This window comes from Hoplias malabaricus, chromosome 14, assembly GCF_029633855.1.
Source record: "Hoplias malabaricus isolate fHopMal1 chromosome 14, fHopMal1.hap1, whole genome shotgun sequence".
In the NCBI taxonomy this organism is placed as follows: domain Eukaryota; kingdom Metazoa; phylum Chordata; class Actinopteri; order Characiformes; family Erythrinidae; genus Hoplias; species Hoplias malabaricus.
This window is the reverse complement of record NC_089813.1, coordinates 39,625,758-39,650,673: the sequence shown is the minus strand read 5'-3', so window position 1 is coordinate 39,650,673 and position 24,916 is coordinate 39,625,758. Positions and strand designations below refer to the sequence as shown.

The 24,916-nt window shown below is 48.1% G+C and overlaps 2 protein-coding genes across 5 annotated transcripts in view; both read right to left on the bottom strand.

Annotated features, from left to right (window-relative positions):
- Positions 1–12,725, bottom strand: part of LOC136666595 (DNA damage-regulated autophagy modulator protein 2) — a 35,161-nt gene extending 22,436 nt beyond the window's left edge. Inside the window, exons 1-6 of the mRNA XM_066644894.1 lie at positions 12,202–12,725; positions 11,969–12,036; positions 11,651–11,793; positions 6,580–6,757; positions 6,193–6,275; positions 5,893–5,985 (exon numbers count right to left, since the gene is read on the bottom strand). Coding sequence (XP_066500991.1) covers positions 5,893–5,985; positions 6,193–6,275; positions 6,580–6,757; positions 11,651–11,793; positions 11,969–12,036; positions 12,202–12,332 — 696 coding nt within the window. The 5' untranslated portion in view covers positions 12,333–12,725. The remainder of the gene's footprint in view (positions 1–5,892; positions 5,986–6,192; positions 6,276–6,579; positions 6,758–11,650; positions 11,794–11,968; positions 12,037–12,201) is intronic.
- Positions 12,726–13,751: 1,026 nt separating this feature from the next.
- The window catches only part of cept1a (choline/ethanolamine phosphotransferase 1a), an 11,906-nt gene continuing 741 nt past the window's right edge, over positions 13,752–24,916 (bottom strand). For 3 of the 4 annotated variants that reach the window (XM_066644892.1, XM_066644891.1, XM_066644889.1), the window contains exons 2-9: positions 24,021–24,383; positions 23,481–23,628; positions 19,735–19,876; positions 19,327–19,411; positions 18,235–18,366; positions 17,826–17,981; positions 17,491–17,613; positions 13,752–17,218 (exon numbers count right to left, since the gene is read on the bottom strand). In XM_066644892.1, coding sequence (XP_066500989.1) covers positions 17,090–17,218; positions 17,491–17,613; positions 17,826–17,981; positions 18,235–18,366; positions 19,327–19,411; positions 19,735–19,876; positions 23,481–23,628; positions 24,021–24,344 — 1,239 coding nt within the window. In that variant the 5' untranslated portion in view covers positions 24,345–24,383 and the 3' untranslated portion in view covers positions 13,752–17,089. Of the gene's footprint in view, positions 17,219–17,490; positions 17,614–17,825; positions 17,982–18,234; positions 18,367–19,326; positions 19,412–19,734; positions 19,877–23,480; positions 23,629–24,020; positions 24,414–24,916 lie in introns of all 4 variants that reach the window. The other variant, XM_066644890.1, reaches the window with a different exon arrangement.

The window sequence follows — 24,916 nt, the reverse complement described above, 5'->3', positions numbered from 1 at the left end:
GGCGTCACTCCGAGCACACACACTCCTTATACGGTCTTAACTCCGAGCACACACACTCCTTATACGGGCGTCACTCAGAGCACACACACTCCTTATACGGTCTTAACTCCGAGCACACACACTCCTTATACGGGCGTAACTCCGAGCACACACACTCCTTATACGGTCGTAACTCCGAGCACACACACTCCTTATACGGGCGTCACTCCGAGCACACACACTCCTTATACGGTCATAACTCCGAGCACACACACTCCTTATACGGGCGTCACTCCGAGCACACACACTCCTTATACGGGCGTAACTCCGAGCACACACACTCCTTATACGGGCGTCACTCCGAGCACACACACTCCTTATACGGTCATAACTCCGAGCACACACACTCCTTATACGGGCGTCACTCCGAGCACACACACTCCTTATACGGTCATAACTCCGAGCACACACACTCCTTATACGGTCGTAACTCCGAGCACACACACTCCTTATACGGTCGTAACTCCGAGCACACACACTCCTTATACGGTCGTAACTCCGAGCACACACACTCCTTATACGGTCATAACTCCGAGCACACACACTCCTTATACGGTCGTAACTCCGAGCACACACACTCCTTATACGGCCGTCACTCCGAGCACACACACTCCTTATACGGTCGTAACTCCGAGCACACACACTCCTTATACGGTCGTAACTCCGAGCACACACACTCCTTATACGGTCGTAACTCCGAGCACACACACTCCTTATACGGTCGTAACTCCGAGCACACACACTCCTTATACGGTCGTAACTCCGAGCACACACACTCCTTATACGGCCGTCACTCCGAGCACACACACTCCTTATACGGCCGTCACTCCGAGCGCGCACACTCCTTATACGGTCGTCACTCAGAGCACACACACTCCTTATACGGCCGTCACTCAGAGCACACACACTCCTTATACGGTCGTTACTCAGAGCACACACACTCCTTATACGGCCGTCACTCCGAGCGCGCACACTCCTTATACGGTCGTCACTCCGAGCACACACACTCCTTATACGGCCGTCACTCCGAGCACACACACTCCTTATACGGTCGTAACTCCGAGCACACACACTCCTTATACGGTCGTAACTCCGAGCGCGCACACTCCTTATACGGCCGTCACTCCGAGCACACACACTCCTTATACGGTCGTAACTCCGAGCACACACACTCCTTATACGGTCGTAACTCCGAGCACACACACTCCTTATACGGTCATAACTCCGAGCACACACACTCCTTATACGGCCGTCACTCCGAGCGCGCACACTCCTTATACGGCCGTCACTCCGAGCACACACACTCCTTATACGGCCGTCACTCCGAGCACACACACTCCTTATACGGTCGTAACTCCGAGCACACACACTCCTTATACGGGCGTAACTCCGAGCACACAAACTCCTTATACGGTCGTAACTCCGAGCACACACACTCCTTATACGGCCGTCACTCAGAGCACACACACTCCTTATACGGCCGTCACTCCGAGCACACACACTCCTTATACGGCCGTCACTCAGAGCACACACACTCCTTATACGGCCGTCACTCCGAGCACACACACTCCTTATACGGTCGTAACTCCGAGCACACACACTCCTTATACGGTCGTAACTCCGAGCACACACACTCCTTATACGGTCGTAACTCCGAGCACACACACTCCTTATACGGTCGTAACTCCGAGCACACACACTCCTTATACGGCCGTCACTCCGAGCACACACACTCCTTATACGGCCGTCACTCCGAGCGCGCACACTCCTTATACGGTCGTCACTCAGAGCACACACACTCCTTATACGGCCGTCACTCAGAGCACACACACTCCTTATACGGCCGTCACTCCGAGCGCGCACACTCCTTATACGGTCGTCACTCCGAGCACACACACTCCTTATACGGTCGTAACTCCGAGCACACACACTCCTCATACGGTCGTAACTCCGAGCACACACACTCCTTATACGGTCGTAACTCCGAGCACACACACTCCTTATACGGCCGTCACTCCGAGCACACACACTCCTTATACGGTCGTAACTCCGAGCACACACACTCCTTATACGGTCGTAACTCCGAGCACACACACTCCTTATACGGGCGTCACTCCGAGCACACACACTCCTTATACGGTCATAACTCCGAGCACACACACTCCTTATACGGGCGTAACTCTGAGCACACACACTCCTTATACGGTCGTAACTCCGAGCACACACACTCCTTATACGGTCGTAACTCCGAGCACACACACTCCTTATACGGTCGTAACTCCGAGCACACACACTCCTTATACGGTCGTAACTCCGAGCACACACACTCCTTATACGGCCGTCACTCCGAGCACACACACTCCTTATACGGTCGTCACTCAGAGTGTGCACACTCCTTATACGGTCGTCACTCAGAGCACACACACTCCTTATACGGTCATAACTCCGAGCACACACACTCCTTATACGGTCGTAACTCCGAGCACACACACTCCTTATACGGGCGTAACTCCGAGCACACACACTCCTTATACGGGCGTCACGCCGAGCACACACACTCCTTATACGGTCGTAACTCCGAGCACACACACTCCTTATACGGGCGTCACTCCGAGCACACACACTCCTTATACGGTCTTAACTTCGAGCACACACACTCCTTATACGGGCGTCACTCCGAGCACACACACTCCTTATACGGTCATAACTCCGAGCACACACACTCCTTATACGGGCGTAACTCCGAGCACACACACTCCTTATACGGGCGTCACTCCGAGCACACACTCTCCTTATACGGTCGTAACTCCGAGCACACACACTCCTTATACGGGCGTCACTCCGAGCACACACACTCCTTATACGGTCTTAACTCCGAGCACACACACTCCTTATACGGGCGTAACTCCGAGCACACACACTCCTTATACGGTCGTAACTCCGAGCACACACACTCCTTATACGGGCGTCACTCCGAGCACACACACTCCTTATACGGTCATAACTCCGAGCACACACACTCCTTATACGGCCGTCACTCCGAGCACACACACTCCTTATACGGGCGTAACTCCGAGCACACACACTCCTTATACGGTCTTAACTCCGAGCACACACACTCCTTATACGGGCGTAACTCCGAGCACACACACTCCTTATACGGTCGTAACTCCGAGCACACACACTCCTTATACGGGCGTCACTCCGAGCACACACACTCCTTATACGGTCATAACTCCGAGCACACACACTCCTTATACGGGCGTCACTCCGAGCACACCCACTCCTTATACGGGCGTAACTCAGAGCACACACACTCCTTATACGGGCGTCACTCCGAGCACACACACTCCTTATACGGTCATAACTCCGAGCACACACACTCCTTATACGGGCATCACTCCGAGCACACACACTCCTTATACGGTCATAACTCCGAGCACACACACTCCTTATACGGTCGTAACTCCGAGCACACACACTCCTTATACGGTCGTAACTCCGAGCACACACACTCCTTATACGGTCGTAACTCCGAGCACACACACTCCTTATACGGTCATAACTCCGAGCACACACACTCCTTATACGGTCGTAACTCCGAGCACACACACTCCTTATACGGCCGTCACTCCGAGCACACACACTCCTTATACGGTCGTAACTCCGAGCACACACACTCCTTATACGGTCGTAACTCCGAGCACACACACTCCTTATACGGTCGTAACTCCGAGCACACACACTCCTTATACGGTCGTAACTCCGAGCACACACACTCCTTATACGGTCGTAACTCCGAGCACACACACTCCTTATACGGTCGTAACTCCGAGCACACACACTCCTTATACGGCCGTCACTCCGAGCACACACACTCCTTATACGGTCGTAACTCCGAGCACACACACTCCTTATACGGTCGTAACTCCGAGCACACACACTCCTTATACGGTCGTAACTCCGAGCACACACACTCCTTATACGGTCGTAACTCCGAGCACACACACTCCTTATACGGTCGTAACTCCGAGCACACACACTCCTTATACGGTCGTAACTCCGAGCACACACACTCCTTATACGGCCGTCACTCCGAGCACACACACTCCTTATACGGCCGTCACTCAGAGCACACACACTCCTTATACGGTCGTTACTCAGAGCACACACACTCCTTATACGGCCGTCACTCCGAGCGCGCACACTCCTTATACGGTCGTCACTCCGAGCACACACACTCCTTATACGGTCGTAACTCCGAGCACACACACTCCTCATACGGTCGTAACTCCGAGCACACACACTCCTTATACGGTCGTAACTCCGAGCACACACACTCCTTATACGGCCGTCACTCCGAGCACACACACTCCTTATACGGTCGTAACTCCGAGCACACACACTCCTTATACGGTCATAACTCCGAGCACACACACTCCTTATACGGTCGTAACTCCGAGCACACACACTCCTTATACGGTCATAACTCCGAGCACACACACTCCTTATACGGTCGTAACTCCGAGCACACACACTCCTTATACGGTCATAACTCCGAGCACACACACTCCTTATACGGTCATAACTCCGAGCACACACACTCCTTATACGGTCGTAACTCCGAGCACACACACTCCTTATACGGTCGTAACTCCGAGCACACACACTCCTTATACGGTCATAACTCAGAGCACACACACTCCTTATACGGTCGTAACTCCGAGCACACACACTCCTTATACGGTCGTAACTCCGAGCACACACACTCCTTATACGGTCATAACTCCGAGCACACACACTCCTTATACGGTCGTAACTCCGAGCACACACACTCCTTATACGGTCATAACTCCGAGCACACACACTCCTTATACGGTCGTAACTCCGAGCACACACACTCCTTATACGGCCGTCACTCCGAGCACACACACTCCTTATACGGGCGTAACTCCGAGCACACACACTCCTTATACGGCCGTCACTCCGAGCGCGCACACTCCTTATACGGTCGTCACTCCGAGCACACACACTCCTTATACGGTCGTAACTCCGAGCACACACACTCCTCATACGGTCGTAACTCCGAGCACACACACTCCTTATACGGTCGTAACTCCGAGCACACACACTCCTTATACGGCCGTCACTCCGAGCACACACACTCCTTATACGGTCGTAACTCCGAGCACACACACTCCTTATACGGTCGTAACTCCGAGCACACACACTCCTTATACGGTCATAACTCCGAGCACACACACTCCTTATACGGTCGTAACTCCGAGCACACACACTCCTTATACGGTCATAACTCCGAGCACACACACTCCTTATACGGTCGTAACTCCGAGCACACACACTCCTTATACGGTCATAACTCCGAGCACACACACTCCTTATACGGTCATAACTCCGAGCACACACACTCCTTATACGGTCGTAACTCCGAGCACACACACTCCTTATACGGTCGTAACTCCGAGCACACACACTCCTTATACGGTCATAACTCAGAGCACACACACTCCTTATACGGTCGTAACTCCGAGCACACACACTCCTTATACGGTCGTAACTCCGAGCACACACACTCCTTATACGGTCATAACTCCGAGCACACACACTCCTTATACGGTCGTAACTCCGAGCACACACACTCCTTATACGGTCATAACTCCGAGCACACACACTCCTTATACGGTCGTAACTCCGAGCACACACACTCCTTATACGGCCGTCACTCCGAGCACACACACTCCTTATACGGTCGTAACTCCGAGTGCGCACACTCCTTATACGGGCGTAACTCAGTCACGGATTGCAGAGGAGGGGCATCTTTTTAAATCTCACCTGGAAGTCACGGATGAAGGTGAAGAAGAAACAGATGAAGGAAAACCCCAGTGACCACTCTGACCCTGCACTCACCAGGTGAGCCAGGTACCCCTAAACACACAAACAGCATCAGAATCTTGTGTTATTTCTGTAAACAATGGGCAATTCTTGTTTATTTCCCTGTCTCTGGGGACAGGGAGCACCAGCGCCACCTGGTAGAGCATGGTGAGATTTAATAGTCTGCATTTACCAGTCACAATTACAGTACAACTGAAAGCACACTCCGGGTGTTTGCTGGACCTACAAATGTGACCTCACCCTCTCTCCAGGGCTCCAGTGAAGCTTGGTGGCCACTTCCACTCCGGGCAGGTCCTCATACAGCAGCATGGAGGACACAAACACTGGGACAAACACAGTTAAGGACAAACAGAAACAGAAGGAACACAGTTCCCATGTTCTATTACTGAACATGTATGGGGTCGTTTTTATTGCGCACAAAGGTTTCTCTCCAGTGGAGGTGAATGGAACCAGACGTCTCCTTTTTTTCAATCAGTGCGTGTCCCCCACAGTGTCCTGCATGTCCCTCTCCACCAGGACTGGGTTTAAACCCCACTGTCTACTGTTCTCACTTTCTGTGAGGGGCTTTTAGAGGAGGACGTCTGGTTCCATTTACTGCTGTTTGCTTTAGAGGAAGTGTGAGGATACAGGTGATGATGCTGAGGAGGCACCACACCGCCACAGCTGTCCGGGTCCACAGGATACTGCTGCCATGGAAACGAGGCTGCATCCGATAAGACACACCCGTTTGTACCAGGATGTACAGCGCTCCAGGGCCAAAGGTCATTCCCGCCCCGAACAGGTGCATCGACATCATATCAGTCTTCTACCACAACAGGAACAAAACAGACCACTTTATCAGAAACACCCCCCTCTACTGACAGTCACTGGCCACTTTATCAGAAACACCCCCCTCTACTGACAGTCACTGGCCACTTTATCAGAAACACCCCCCTCTACTGACAGTCACTGGCCACTTTATCAGAAACACCCCCCTCTATCAGAAACACCCCCCTCTACTGACACTCACTGGCCACTTTATCAGAAACACCCCCCTTCTATTGACACTCACTGGCCACTTTATCAGAAACACCCCCCCCCCCCCCCTCTACTGACTCTCACTGGCCACTTTGTCAGAAACACCCCCCTCTACTGACACTCACTGGCCACTTTATCAGAAACACCCCCCTCTACTGACAGTCACTGGCCACTTTATCAGAAACACCCCCCTCTACTGACAGTCACTGGCCACTTTATCAGAAACACCCCCCTCTACTGACAGTCACTGGCCACTTTATCAGAAACACCCCCCTCTATCAGAAACACCCCCCTCTACTGACACTCACTGGCCACTTTATCAGAAACACCCCCCTTCTATTGACACTCACTGGCCACTTTATCAGAAACACCCCCCCCCCCCCCTCTACTGACTCTCACTGGCCACTTTGTCAGAAACACCCCCCTCTACTGACACTCACTGGCCACTTTGTCAGAAACACCCCCCTCTACTGACACTCACTGGCCACTTTATCAGAAACACCCCCCTCTACTGACAGTCACTGGCCACTTTATCAGAAACACCCCCCTCTACTGACAGTCACTGGCCACTTTATCAGAAACACCCCCCTCTATCAGAAACACCCCCCTCTACTGACAGTCACTGGCCACTTTATCAGAAACACCCCCCTTCTATTGACACTCACTGGCCACTTTATCAGAAACCCCCCCCCCCCCCCCTCTACTGACTCTCACTGGCCACTTTGTCAGAAACACCCCCCTCTACTGACACTCACTGGCCACTTTATCAGAAACACCCCCCTCTACTGACACTCACTGGCCACTTTATCAGAAACACCCCCCTCTACTGACACTCACTGGCCACTTTATCAGAAACACCCCCCTTCTACTGACACTCACTGGCCACTTTATCAGAAACACCCCCCTCTACTGACACTCACTGGCCACTTTATCAGAAACACCCCCCTCTACTGACACTCACTGGCCACTTTATCAGAAACACCCCCCTCTACTGACACTCACTGGCCAATTTATCAGAAACACCCCCCTCTACTGACACTCACTGGCCACTTTATCAGAAACACCCCCCTCTACTGACACTCACTGGCCACTTTATCAGAAACACCCCCCTTCTACTGACGTTCACTGGCCACTTTATCAGAAACACCCCCCTCTACTGACACTCACTGGCCACTTTATCAGAAACACCCCCCTCTACTGACACTCACTGGCCACTTTATCAGAAACACCCCCCTCTACTGACACTCACTGGCCACTTTATCAGAAACACCCCCCCCCCTTCTACTGACACTCACTGGCCACTTTATCAGAAACACCCCCCCCCTTCTACTGACACTCACTGGCCAATTTATCAGAAACACCCCCCTCTACTGACACTCACTGGCCACTTTATCAGAAACACCCCCCTCTACTGACACTCACTGGCCAATTTATCAGAAACACCCCCCTCTACTGACACTCACTGGCCACTTTATCAGAAACACCCCCCTTCTACTGACACTCACTGGCCACTTTATCAGAAACACCCCCCTTCTACTGACACTCACTGGCCACTTTATCAGAAACACCCCCCCCCCTTCTACTGACACTCACTGGCCACTTTATCAGAAACACCCCCCCCCTTCTACTGACACTCACTGGCCAATTTATCAGAAACACCCCCCTCTACTGACACTCACTGGCCACTTTATCAGAAACACCCCCCTCTACTGACACTCACTGGCCAATTTATCAGAAACACCCCCCTCTACTGACACTCACTGGCCACTTTATCAGAAACACCCCCCTCTACTGACACTCACTGGCCACTTTATCAGAAACACCCCCCTCTACTGACACTCACTGGCCACTTTATCAGAAACACCCCCCTCTACTGACACTCACTGGCCACTTTATCAGAAACACCCCCCTTCTACTGACACTCACTGGCCACTTTATCAGAAACACCCCCCCCCTCTACTGACTCTCACTGGCCACTTTATCAGAAACACCCCCCTCTACTGACACTCACTGGCCACTTTATCAGAAACACCCCCCTCTACTGACACTCACTGGCCACTTTATCAGAAACACCCCCCTTCTACTGACACTCACTGGCCACTTTATCAGAAACACCCCCCTTCTACTGACACTCACTGGCCACTTTATCAGAAACACCCCCCTTCTACTGACACTCACTGGCCACTTTATCAGAAACACCCCCCTTCTACTGACACTCACTGGCCACTTTATCAGAAACACCCCCCTCTACTGACACTCACTGGCCACTTTATCAGAAACACCCCCCTTCTACTGACACTCACTGGCCACTTTATCAGAAACACCCCCCCCCCTTCTACTGACACTCACTGGCCACTTTATCAGAAACACCCCCCTTCTACTGACACTCACTGGCCACTTTATCAGAAACACCCCCCTCTACTGACACTCACTGGCCACTTTATCAGAAACACCCCCCTCTACTGACACTCACTGGCCACTTTATCAGAAACACCCCCCTCTACTGACACTCACTGGCCAATTTATCAGAAACACCCCCCTCTACTGACACTCACTGGCCACTTTATCAGAAACACCCCCCTCTACTGACACTCACTGGCCACTTTATCAGAAACACCCCCCTTCTACTGACGTTCACTGGCCACTTTATCAGAAACACCCCCCTCTACTGACACTCACTGGCCACTTTATCAGAAACACCCCCCTCTACTGACACTCACTGGCCACTTTATCAGAAACACCCCCCTCTACTGACACTCACTGGCCACTTTATCAGAAACACCCCCCCCCCTTCTACTGACACTCACTGGCCACTTTATCAGAAACACCCCCCCCCCTTCTACTGACACTCACTGACCAATTTATCAGAAACACCCCCCTCTACTGACACTCACTGGCCACTTTATCAGAAACACCCCCCTCTACTGACACTCACTGGCCAATTTATCAGAAACACCCCCCTCTACTGACACTCACTGGCCACTTTATCAGAAACACCCCCCTCTACTGACACTCACTGGCCACTTTATCAGAAACACCCCCCTTCTACTGACACTCACTGGCCACTTTATCAGAAACACCCCCCCCCTCTACTGACTCTCACTGGCCACTTTATCAGAAACACCCCCCTCTACTGACACTCACTGGCCACTTTATCAGAAACACCCCCCTCTACTGACACTCACTGGCCAATTTATCAGAAACACCCCCCTCTACTGACACTCACTGGCCACTTTATCAGAAACACCCCCCTCTACTGACACTCACTGGCCACTTTATCAGAAACACCCCCCTTCTACTGACACTCACTGGCCACTTTATCAGAAACACCCCCCCCCTCTACTAACTCTCACTGGCCACTTTATCAGAAACACCCCCCTCTACTGACACTCACTGGCCACTTTATCAGAAACACCCCCCTCTACTGACACTCACTGGCCACTTTATCAGAAACACCCCCCTTCTACTGACACTCACTGGCCACTTTATCAGAAACACCCCCCTTCTACTGACACTCACTGGCCACTTTATCAGAAACACCCCCCTTCTACTGACACTCACTGGCCACTTTATCAGAAACACCCCCCTTCTACTGACACTCACTGGCCACTTTATCAGAAACACCCCCCTCTACTGACACTCACTGGCCACTTTATCAGAAACACCCCCCTTCTACTGACACTCACTGGCCACTTTATCAGAAACACCCCCCCCCCTTCTACTGACACTCACTGGCCACTTTATCAGAAACACCCCCCTTCTACTGACACTCACTGGCCACTTTATCAGAAACACCCCCCTCTACTGACACTCACTGGCCACTTTATCAGAAACACCCCCCTCTACTGACACTCACTGGCCACTTTATCAGAAACACCCCCCTCTACTGACACTCACTGGCCAATTTATCAGAAACACCCCCCTCTACTGACACTCACTGGCCACTTTATCAGAAACACCCCCCTCTACTGACACTCACTGGCCACTTTATCAGAAACACCCCCCTTCTACTGACGTTCACTGGCCACTTTATCAGAAACACCCCCCTCTACTGACACTCACTGGCCACTTTATCAGAAACACCCCCCTCTACTGACACTCACTGGCCACTTTATCAGAAACACCCCCCTCTACTGACACTCACTGGCCACTTTATCAGAAACACCCCCCCCCCTTCTACTGACACTCACTGGCCACTTTATCAGAAACACCCCCCCCCTTCTACTGACACTCACTGACCAATTTATCAGAAACACCCCCCTCTACTGACACTCACTGGCCACTTTATCAGAAACACCCCCCTCTACTGACACTCACTGGCCAATTTATCAGAAACACCCCCCTCTACTGACACTCACTGGCCACTTTATCAGAAACACCCCCCTCTACTGACACTCACTGGCCACTTTATCAGAAACACCCCCCTTCTACTGACACTCACTGGCCACTTTATCAGAAACACCCCCCCCCTCTACTGACTCTCACTGGCCACTTTATCAGAAACACCCCCCTCTACTGACACTCACTGGCCACTTTATCAGAAACACCCCCCTCTACTGACACTCACTGGCCACTTTATCAGAAACACCCCCCTTCTACTGACACTCACTGGCCACTTTATCAGAAACACCCCCCTTCTACTGACACTCACTGGCCACTTTATCAGAAACAACCCCTTTACCTGGAAGTTGGCGACGACACACATGCCGATGGAGCTGAAAACTCCGAGCAGGAATCCTATGTAATTCAGGGTCTGGAGACTGAACTCTGCTGCAGAGATCAGAGCCTGCACCTGTTTATAACGTACATACACCACACACAGACCTGAGCATTCACACGCACACACACACACACACACACAGAGTACATTAAAAAAAGCCTGTCTCTACATTTATTCACTCTGTCATCCAGTCACCCCTACACCTCCTTATATGGACGTACACACGGCCTGTGGTGGTGATGGAGGTGCAGGTAAAGTCAGAGAACAACAAAGAGTTACCGAGAAACGCTGAGATGCAGAGCATGAACCCAAACACACAGCGCTCAGGAACCGCCGTCCCAGTGTCACTGTAACACACACACACACACACAGTGTTCTCTGTCGTTAGTTTGGAAAAGGTCACTCTTATTACAGAAAATCATCTAAAGGTTTTGACATCAGCTACATACCCCACGTATGAGTTAAAGTAGGTTCTACATTCTCTATCTATCTGTGTGTGTGTGTGTGTGTACCTGATGTAGGGCAGCAGCGGGTCGGTGTGTCCCAGCAGAACCGAGATGGTGAAGGTCAGAACCAGGGTTCCACACGACCAGGAAATTAGAACAACCGGGAGAACCGACAATCCTTTCTGAAACCACCACATACTCACTCTCTCTCTCTCACACACACACACTCACATAAACTTTACCATGTTACACACCCAAACATACAGCATTCTACTGTTCACACACACACAGTAATATTTATACACAGTCACACTGCCAAGTAAACACACAATCCGACTCCCACTATTCACACACACACACCTATTAAACACTAATGAAATCACAGGGTTTAACTGCAGAGATGTGTGTGTCAGAGAGAGAGAGAGAGAGAGAGAGACAGGGAAAGAGTCTTGTGACAATGTCAGCTGATTCTCATTCACTCAAACACACGTGTACAGAGTGAGTATTAATGTATTAACTGAACTTATAATAATCAGAGGCTATAACAAAGGCCATCAATGTTGTGTGAGAAGTCCTGATAAAGTCAGTTAAACCAGATGCTTCAGAATACATCATTAAAATGTAAGTTTCTAAAATAAACGAAGACTGTACACTTTCAGCTGGAAACGGAGCTGGTTTGTGTTTCTGGGGTGGAGGAACATCACTGTGGTTACAAACTGTCTCTGTATCAATAGTGTGTGTGTGTGTTAATATAAACTATTCATGCTTTAGCAGATCTGTAACCATAATACGGTATTTAAAATAAAGCCTCTTAGAGAGAGAGAGAGAGAGAGAAATGGAGAGAGAGAGAGAAACAGGGAGAGAAAGGGAGAGAGAGAGAAAGGGAGAGAGAGAGAGAGAAAGGGAGAGAAAGAGAAAGGGAGAGAGAGAGAGAAAGAGAGAGAGAAAAAGAGAGAGAGAGAGAGAGAAAGGGAGAAAGAGAAAGAGAAAGGGAGAGAGAGAGAGAAACAGGGAGAGAGAGAAAGAGAAAGAGAGAAAGAAACGGAGAGAGAGAGAGAGAGAGAGTGAGAAAGAGAAAGAAACAGGAAGAGAAAGGAAGAGAGAGAGAGAGAGAAATAATAATAAGACACTGAAGTGTGTTAACATAAATAAGTCTTTATTTGCACTGAGTAGTTTATTATTGATTTTACAAAATTAAATTCTTTACAGGAAACAAGAGAGAGAGAGAGAGAGAGAGAGAGAGAGAGAGAGAGAGAGACACAGGGAGAGAAAGAGAGAGAGAGAGAGAGAGAGAGAGAGAAAGGGAGAGAAAGAGAAAGGGAGAGAGAGAGAAAGAGAAAGAGAAAGGGAGAAAGAGAAAGGGAGAGAGAGAGAGAGAGAGAGAGAGAGAAAAAGAGAGAGAGAGAGAAAGGGAGAAAGAGAAAGAGAAAGAGAGAGAGAGAGAGAGAAACAGGGAGAGAGAGAAAGAAAGGGAGAGAGAGAGAGAGAGAGAAAGAAACGAAGAGAGAGAGAGAGAGAGAGAGAGAGAAAGAGAGAGAAAGAAACAGGAAGAGAAAGGAAGAGAGAGAGAGAGAGAAACAGAGGGCGAGAGAGAGAAATAATAATAAGACACTGAAGTGTGTTAACGTAAATAAGTCTTTATTTGCACTGAGTAGTTTATTATTGATTTTACAAAATTAAATTCTTTACAGGAAACAAACAGAACATGATCCTCAGACGAAACCGAACACAGATGAACAGCGGCGTCTGCGGGACTTTGGTGTGAGAGGTTTATCGCATCCAACAACGGTGGACTTATAAATAACACATTTATACATTGAATGAGTGGAGTATAGCGAGGAGGGCCCAGGAAAGGAAAAGGTTGCATTTCCGTAAAAAATAAACCCCAGAATGGTAGTAAAACCAGCAGAGCCAGAAACACGTTACACACTCAGCGCCTGGGGGACTGAGGAAGGCACTAAACACAGATAAAACTAATAAACAATACTTTAAACAATGCAACATTAACCTTCTTAAAGGTGCAGTCAGTCACTTCCTCCACTGACTCGTGTTCTAAAGCAGCTGTTACACTGACCCCTACTGGCCAGGAGGTACAATGAGCTGCACTTTAGAGAAAACAACGTAGAAGCAAAGTAGGACACAGTAGAAATAATAAACCATGCCTTTCAAACACTGGAAGGTCCTTTTTTGTTGTTAAAAACAATTGATTGCACCTTTAAACACGCACCCCTCTGTGAAATCGCGAGGGAAACACTCTCAGGTTGAAGCAGCGCTCAGATGTGTTTTTTTCTTTACTTTTATAGTTCATTTATTAAAAATAAACTCATGGAAGCACTGAGGGGCCGACCGCTCCACTGCCCTCAGTCCTGACCCCGCTAGCATTAGCATCCTGCTAACATCACGCTTTAAAGTGACGGTCCAGCTAAAAATCCAATTCACCACAAACAGTAAACGCTCTTGAATGCCTTGTTTACTCCTTCACTGCAGCTCAGCAGCCACGAGGCTGAATTCCACTGATATTTAACCAGCATTGGCTATTAGCATGGTGCTAACTGCTGAGCTAAATCACGATGGCTGTCCATCATCCTGATCAGAAAACATAAATAACAAAATAACTTAGAAAAAATGCTTTTTGCTAATTCTAAACACTAACACATTTGCAGTCTCTTTCACATTCTTTACAGTCTCACGCTGTGGAGGCCACGGTTCGTCAGAGAACTCTGAGGCTAGTGGGGATTTAGCCTGTTTTAACACAGTGCTAACCCTCTCTAATACTTATCTACACACATGGGCCATTAGCAGAAAGCTATAAATACAAGCAGCAAACTCTTAAGTGTGACTTTAGTTCATATTTTGTCCCTTTTTTTAGGTCACCAATCAAACAAGCCCAACATTTAGTCACATAGTTAGCAACATGCTAATAAGGTTTGCTGACTTGTTAGCTACATTAATGAAACAGCTCCAGCGCTAAAGCTAAAGCATTCACGTTAAAAACATCTCATCTCTAAAGTTGAGGTTAAATTATAATAATTAAATTTTTTGCTGAACTATCACTTCACGGTGGCAGCTGGCTAATCACGGACAGTTACAGTAAACGGTCAGCGTTGACATCACATGGGGGCGTGGCCTGCATAGTTAAAACAGTGATAGAAAATAAAGGGCTTCAAGCTCCCAGAATGCCTTTAGCCTTCAACAAATAGCGATTAGCATCACCTCGTTATCGTAAACAAACCTCGGACGTGTTCCTAACTCTACTTCAAGCTCGTTACACTGAGAATAACAAGTCAGTTTAGAAGGTTCCTATTGGTTCACGCTTACACCGATACAGCAGTGAATCGTGTCCATATAAGGAGCTGTGGGTGTGGCTAAATGTATGAACATATCTGTTCAGCTCAGACCAGGAACTCCTTATATGGGCGTCTACTGAGAAACGATCACAGTGAAAATTAAAGAAACCCAACCAAAGAAAACCAGACTGAGGAGTGGGTTCTGAGGAGGTTCTGATCCGACAGAAAGAGTAGCAGCGTGTACAGTGCAGCTGTAACAGTAAGAGAGGAAACTTTAACGTGTGATAAATAAAGCCCAGGTGGAACTGTTCGCAGAAGGACGTTTTAGAGAAGTCTGGACTGATCCGACTCTCAGTAACTAAACAAGATCAAAGCACAGTAACGTTAACCGGACACAGGAGGAAATCAGAGGTGAAATAAAGGCACACTGATCAGCTCAGGTGATCACATGACCTCAGGAGCGTAAACACTGGCTCGGGGGGGGCGGGGTTAATCCGTCATATTTGTTCAACACTGCTTTATTTCCTATTTGCTGTAGATCATAGCCGTTCACACTGAATTCTCTCAGGAACACTGTCCATTTCTGTCCCTCACTGCAGCAGCGCGCCATGTCTCAGAAAACATCTGAACCCTAGTCTCCGTATCTAACGAGTCTCAGTGTTTATTATGGGATTAATCTGATTTTTCTAGAATATCTGACTTATTTTAAATTGTTTTATTTCAGTTGAATTGATTTAAAATAAAATTCAGCCACTGGAATAAACTCGCGTGAAAAACAACCCAGAAACAGGTGAATAACCACGTGTCGCTGCTACAGCACTGTTTCATTAGAGACACACCAGATTTAAGAGGATTTCTCTGGAGCGTGTGCAGCTTTAATTCGGGACTAACACGTCCAGGTCTGCTCTCGCCACAAACTCCTACGACTTCAAGGAACAGTTCAGTAAAACAGTTAAAAGTTCCATTATTTTTATAAGTAACAGTGGTATTTGACACTCATTTGTTAGCTGTGAGCTGCACCTGGATGAGGATGAAGTGGTTACAGAAGACGAACAGATGAGCAGCAGTTCTTCCCTCGGGGGGACGTTACTGACCCGCTTTAGTGGACGGTAGAGGACTGGGTCAGAAATGCCCGGACTGAGAAATTAAAGCTGTTTGACTCTGGAACTAAAGGGGGCTTGGTTTGTTGAGAGCCGTTACGGTAACGTCCCTCTCTCCGGGTTCATCTCCCGCTGCCGAACGGTTAAAAACACAAACAATAAAAACAGCTTTGGCCTGAAGAGTTCACTTAAATCAACACAGAGTGCGGCGCGGCGACGGCGAGGAACTCCCTCCGTCTCTGAAATCATCAAACACCTGCCGCACGCGAGTCGGACTCCTCTTACAGTCACTGCAGGGAGTGACCCGCAGGGGCGGAGTGTGTGTGTGTGTGTGTGTGTGTGTGTGTCTGATATTGCTATGGTGACTGTGGTGGATGTGAATGTGGTTGCTATGTTGTTGCTAGGCCATTGATATGGTATATAACATGGTTGCTAAGGTGTTGCTAGGCTGTTGGCATTTGTTGAGTGAGTGACCTGCAGGGGGCGGAGAGTGAGTGAGTGTGTGTGGACGTGTTGGTTATTTGGAATGTGTGTGTGTGTGTGTGTGTGTGTGTGTGTGTGTGTGTGTTAGTGGTGGTTGTCCTTTTTTGGGAGGGGTACTTTTTTCCTGAGGCTGAACACACAGATGTTTAAGTGTGTGGCGATTTGTCTACACACACTCACACAGTAACAGCCCAGATCCAGCCCCGACAGCACCTGAAAAACAAACAGTTAAACACAGATCAGCTCAGTGGTTGCTAAGGTGTTGTTTTGGGATCCAAGGTGGTTGCCAAGGTGTTGCTAGGCTGGTACAGGATCCAAGATGATTGCTAACGTGCTGCTATGTGACAAAAGGTGGTTGCTAAGGTGTTGCTAGGTTGTTGCTATGGGACACAAGGGTGTTGTCAGTGCACTGTAATGAGATCTGAAGTGGGTGCTAAGACGGTGGCTGTGTTTCATTAACATTGTGTCTGTGGGTCTGTACTCACCAGCGCCACCCACAGGACGAGTCGATCACTGCAGAAACTGTAACACTGATTCAGCAGCAACAGCAGAGGAGCCACAAACGCCAAGTCACTGCAGCGCATCTCACTCTTAGACATATGAGCAACCTAACACACACACACACACACACACACAATTAAACCCAAAATATATAACACACACACACACACACAATTAAACCAAACATATAACACACACACACAAATAAACAACAAATACAAACACACACACAAAATATATAACACTGTCTGATGTGCGTTTGATCTATTTCTGATCCCTGTCTGATGTGTGTGTTATCTGTCTCTGATCCTTGTCTCACCACAAGTCGGTTGGTCAGCTTTGCAGAGGCGAAGCCAAAGACGAGAACGAAGAGGCAGGGCTGACTCTGAAACACATCAGATGAGCTTTGATAGATGAGCAAAGCCACAGAGATGATCAGACCGATGTGGAACGCTGGAGACAGAACACTCGTCCCCTGAGAAATAACGAGAAACACAGAGTCAGTGTCAGTTTCAGACTGTAGTCCACATCTGACTCAGAGAGAATGAGTCAGAATGTAAATCTGAGTCAGAATCAGAATACTATTCAGAGAGCATTATGCTCTGATACAATCGCTGTGTTGTCAGGGTCTGATCACCGATACCTCCTGCTGCATAAAATCACAACATTAAAAAATAAAACACAAACAGTCTGATAACCCGGGGAGAGCGAACCGGAGTCAGACTCACTGCGACGGTGGATCCATTCTTCCCCATCCCTCCGGAGAAAATCACACGGAAATAATTCGTACATGAAAACACGGCCCCCAGCAGAGTGCAGACGGCTGGGATTATCTTCACCTGGACGTTCAGCACGGGAATCTGATACACACAGAGATCAGATTTTACCATAATACACACACACACACAGATTAAACTTTACCATAATACACCTAATATACACACAGAGATCAGACTTTACCATAATACAGACACAGACAGATTAAACTTTACCATAATACACCTAATATACACACAGAGATCAGATTTTACCATAATACAGACACACACAGATTAAACTTTACCATAATACACCTAATATACACACAGAGATCAGACTTTACCATAATACACCTAACACACAGACAGATCAGACTTTACCATAATACACCTAACACACACACACAGATCAGAATTTACCATAATACACCTTATATACACAGAGATAAGACTTTACCATAATACACCTTATATACACAGAGATCAGATTTTACCATAATACACCTAATATACACACACAGATTAGACTTTACCATAATACACCTTATATACACAGAGATTAGACTTTACCATAATACACCTTATATACACAGAGATTAGACTTTACCATAATACACCTTATATACACAGAGATTAGACTTTACCATAATACACCTTATATACACATAGATTAGACTTTACCATGATACACCTTATATACACAGAGATTAGACTTTACCATAATACACCTTATATAAACAGAGATTAGACTTTACCATAATACACCTTATATACACAGAGATTAGACTTTACCATAATACACCTTATATACACAGAGATTAGACTTTACCATAATACACCTTATATACACAGAGATTAGACTTTACCATAATACACCCAATATACACAGAGATCAGATTTTACCATAATACTCCTAATATACACACACAGATTAGATTTTACCATAACACACCTAATAAACACACACACACACCACATTTATGAACTCTTGTGTAATTAGGGTATTAGCTCATTCACATGCAATCATGCAAATTATGTAAAATTTTGTTTAAATGTGATTACCAAATACTCCCAAAAAGCTGTTCCTCCAAAAGCAGCGAGTAAATATAAAGTTATGATGTAGATTTGAACCTCGGTCACATCGATTCTGCTCAGGAAAGAGGGGGACAGCATGGGATCAAAGGAGGATCAGACACATGCAGAAATAAACAAACAAACAAACAAACAGCTGAGATTCATAAATATTTCTGTAGGATCAAACCCACTTAGTTCAGTTACAGTCAAACAGCAGCTCACTCCTGACACTTCACCAACACACACACACACACACACACACACACACACTGAATGTGTGTTAGTGATACTCTAGTTTTGGAGACAGTGTGTGTTGCAATGTTTGTGGTTTTGGAGATGTCTACCATGGTGCAGTGTGCTGTGTTGGTGGTGCTGGTGTGTGTGTGTGGTACTCACATCCCGAAGCGCAGGGTCCCGGAGACATAGGTCTGCCAGTGCGCGCAGTAGAACATGAAGATTCCAGCAAAACAGCAGAAGAACATCCAACTGGGACACGTCCCCAACTGCACCGCAATACACGTCCCCAACACCACAAACACTGCAACACACACACACACAAACACTCAGACACAACACCAGACCCTGCATCACAATACACGTCCCCAACACCACAAACACTGCAACACACACAAACACTCAGACACAACACCAGACCCTGCACCACAATACACGTCCCCAACACCACAAACACTGCAACACACACACGTCCCCAACACCACAAACACTGCAACACACACACGTCCCCAACACCACAAACACTGCAACACACACACACAACACACCATAATACACATCCAAAACAACACAAACACATAACACCACAAACATTGCAACACAGACACACACAACACATGTCCCCAACACCGCAACACATACACACACTGCACCACAATACACGTCCCCAACACAACAAAACACATGTCCCCAATACCACAAACACTGCAACACACACACACACACAACACACCATAATACACATCCAAAACAACACAAACACACAACACCACAATACATGTCCCCAACACCACAAACACTGCAACACAGACACGCACAACACATGTCCCCAACACCGCAACACATACACACACTGCACCACAATACACGTCCCCAACACGACAAAACACATGTCCCCAATACCACAAACACTGCAACACACACACACACACACACACACAACACCACACACGTCCCCAACACCACAAACACTGCAACACACACACGTCCCCAACACCACAAACACTGCAACACACACACACACACACACCACAATACACGTCCAAAACAACACAAACACACACACAACACCACAATACACGTCCCCAACACCACAAACACTGCAACACAGACACACACATGTCCCCAACACGACAAAACACATGTCCCCAATACCACAAACACTGCAACACACACACACCATAATACACATCCAAAACAACACAAACACACACACACAACACCACAATACATGTCCCCAACACCACAAACACTGCAACACACACACGTCCCCAACACCACAAACACTGCAACACAGACACGCACAACACATGTCCCCAACACCGCAACACATACACACACTGCACCACAATACACGTCCCCAACACGACAAAACACATGTCCCCAATACCACAAACACTGCAACACACACACACACACACACACACAACACCACACACGTCCCCAACACCACAAACACTGCAACACACACACACACACACACCACAATACACGTCCAAAACAACACAAACACACACACAACACCACAATACACGTCCAAAACAACACAAACACACACACACAACACCACAATACACGTCCAAAACACAAACACACAACACCACAATACACGTCCCCAACACCACAAACACTGCAACACAGACACACACAACACATGTCCCCAACACCACAAACACTGCAACACACTCACACACTGCACCACAATACACGTCCCCAACACGACAAACACTCAGACAAAACACATGTCCCCAATACCAATAACACTGCAACACACACACTCAGACACAACACCACACGTCCCCAATACCACAAACACTGCACCACACATACACACAAAAAATCAGACACAACACCACACACACGTCCCCAATACCACAAACACTGCAACACACACACAAACACTCAGACACAACACCACACACTGCACCACAATACATGTCCCCAACACCACAAACACTGAAACACATACACTCAGCCAGCACCACACAATGCACCACAATACACATCCCCAACACCACAAACACTGCAACACACACACACACACAACACCACAATACACTTCCCCAACACCACAAACACTGCATCACACAAACACTCAGACACAACACCAAACACTGTACCAAAATGCATGTCCCCAACACCACAAACACTGCAACACACACATACACAACACACTGCACCACAACACATGTCCCCAAAACCACAAACACTGCAACACACAAACACACACACAGACACAACACCATACACTGCACCACAATACACGTCCCCATCACCACAAACACTGCAACACACATACACACACAGAGAGACACAACACCACATACTGAACCACAATACGCATCCCCAACGCCACAAACACTGCAACACACACACAGACACACTCAGATACAACACCACACACTGCACCACAATACACGTCCCCTACACCACCCACACTGCACCACACACACACACACTGCACCGCAATACACGTTCCCAACACCACAAACACTTTCCCAACACTGCAACACACACACAAATACAGTGCACCGCAATACACATCCCCAACACCACAAACACTGCAACACACACACACACTCAGACACAAGACCACACACTGCACCACAATACACTTCCCCAACACCACAAACACTGCAACAGACACACACACACACACACACACACACACACAAACACAACACCACAATACACATGCCCAAAACCTCAAACACTGCAACACACACACACACTCATAACACCACAAACACTGCAGCACAATACACGTCCCCAATACCACAAACACTGCACCACAATACACGTCCCCAATACCACAAACACTGCAACACACACACAAACACAACACCACACACTGCACTGCAATACACGTCCCCAATACCACAAACACTGCAACATACACACACACACTCAGCCACAACACCACACACTGTACCGCAATACACGTCCTCAACACCACCAACACTGCAATACACACACTCACACACTGCACCACAATACACGTCCCCAATACCACAAACACTGCAACACACACACAAACACAACACCACACACTGCACTGCAATACACGTCCCCAATACCACAAACACTGCAACATACACACACACTCAGCCACAACACCACACACTGTACCGCAATACACGTCCTCAACACCACCAACACTGCAATACACACACTCACACACTGCACCACAATACACGTCCCCAATACCACAAACACTGCAACAAACATACACACACACACCACACACTGCACCGCAATATACGTCCCCAACACCACCAACACTGCAACACATACTGCACCGCAATACACGTCCCCAACACCACAAACACTGCAGCAGAATACACGTCCCCAATACCACAAACACTGCAACACACACAACACCACACTCTGCACCGCAATATACGTCCCCAACACCACCAACACTGCAACACATACACACACTGCACCGCAATACACGTCCCCAACAACACAAACACTGCAATACACACACACACACTCAGCCATAACACCACACACTGCACCGCAATACACGTCCCCAACAACACAAACACTGCAATACACACACACTCAGCCACAACACCACACACTGCACCGCAATGCACATCCCCAACAACACAAACACTGCAATACACACACACACACACACACTCAGCCACACACACTCAGCCACAACACCACACACTGCACTGCAATACACGTGCCCAACACCACAAACACTGCACCGAAATACACGTCCCCAACACCACAAACACTGCAACACAAAAACACATTCAGACACATCACCACACACTGCACCACAATACACGTCCCCAACAACACAAACACTTCAATGCACACACACACACAGCACCACACACTGCACCGCTATATATGTCCCCAACACCACAAACACTGCAACACACACACACCTGTGGAGAGGGAGTCGCAGCCATGGTCGAACAGTTCTCCAAGCGGAGTGCTGCTATTAGTCCGTCGAGCTTGTTTTCCATCGATGGCGTCAAGTGATTGGTAGATGAAGAGCCCCAGAGCGCAGGAGAGATATGCCCATGTTGGAGCCTGAGGACACACATCACAACACTTTACACCACACACCGGAACATAGCTGTGAGAATCTGATGGAGTTCAGCCTCATAATCTTCAGTAAGGATCAGGGGCTGGTGTTGGGGGTTAGCTCTGTATCAAACTCACCACCTCCACTGGACTCTACTCTCTGCAAAGTTTACACGCCACGGTTTAGTCCCTACTGGGCTCACTCTGAACCACGAGAGAACAGCCACTAAACAAGAACCCACTTCCAGAACCAGGACCTGATTCACCTGGTGGAGTGGGTAAGACGAGTCCAGTAGTGACCATGAAGCGGAAAAGCATCATTAGGCTCCAGAGCGCCCTCTATAGGTGACCTCCCTTGTTATAAGCAACATCTACAGAAGTTTGTCTACGAGAGTTACCTGCTCTGTGGCCGTGGGGCAGTAGTAGATGAGTGTTAAGGTGGTGAAGATATTGACAGCGAGCCCCACGATGGTGATGAGGTTTGGAGCGACCCACAATGGAAGCAGATCCACGATCCAACACCAGAACGGCTGCATGATGGGCTCCAGCAGCGACCTCCCCGAGCTGCTGTACCGGTGATCCTCCAGCCTCCGGAGCTGCTGCCGTGACAACCACATCAATTCAGAACCCTCTGTACCCACAGAACCTGCGGAGAACCTGTCCAGATCCGACCGGGCGTCTGAAACTGGCCTGAGGGGCTTCCTCCGGTCGACAGAAGTCATTGCTCTGGAACCTCTGCTTCTTCTATAGTCAATTCACACCTGGGAACAGGGAGAGGAACCCACAGAGAGCTTGAGAAAGAAAAGAAAACATTGTGGTGTGTGCATTTTCTGGGTGTAGAAGAACACAAGATTTAAACTCCTGTCAGCTGGACGTTTGGTTCCATTCACCGCCAGCGTGGACACTTCTGACTCTCAGAAAGACAACATTTAAACCCTAAACTCCCTCCTGCACTGTGTTTAAATCTTATTAGATTAACTATAAACCCATTTTACTAAAGTAATGGGCTTCCTCTTTAAGATCAGACCATCTTCTACGCAGTCGCAGGATTAAATTTAGGTGAATATTAAAAAGCGATTCAATAAAATATCCAGCTGTTGAATAGTTTATAAGCGCTTAGATTATTTAAACAAACACGTCTGAACTCTGTAACTCCTGTACATTAAGCTGGATTTTGACTTCTGTGTGGAATAATCCGTTCCACCTTAAAAGCGGCAGCAATAACGGGCGCCCCATTTAAGGTGGAACGGATAATTCCAAGAGAGAAGTCAACTTTTGCACCCCAAGCAATTTT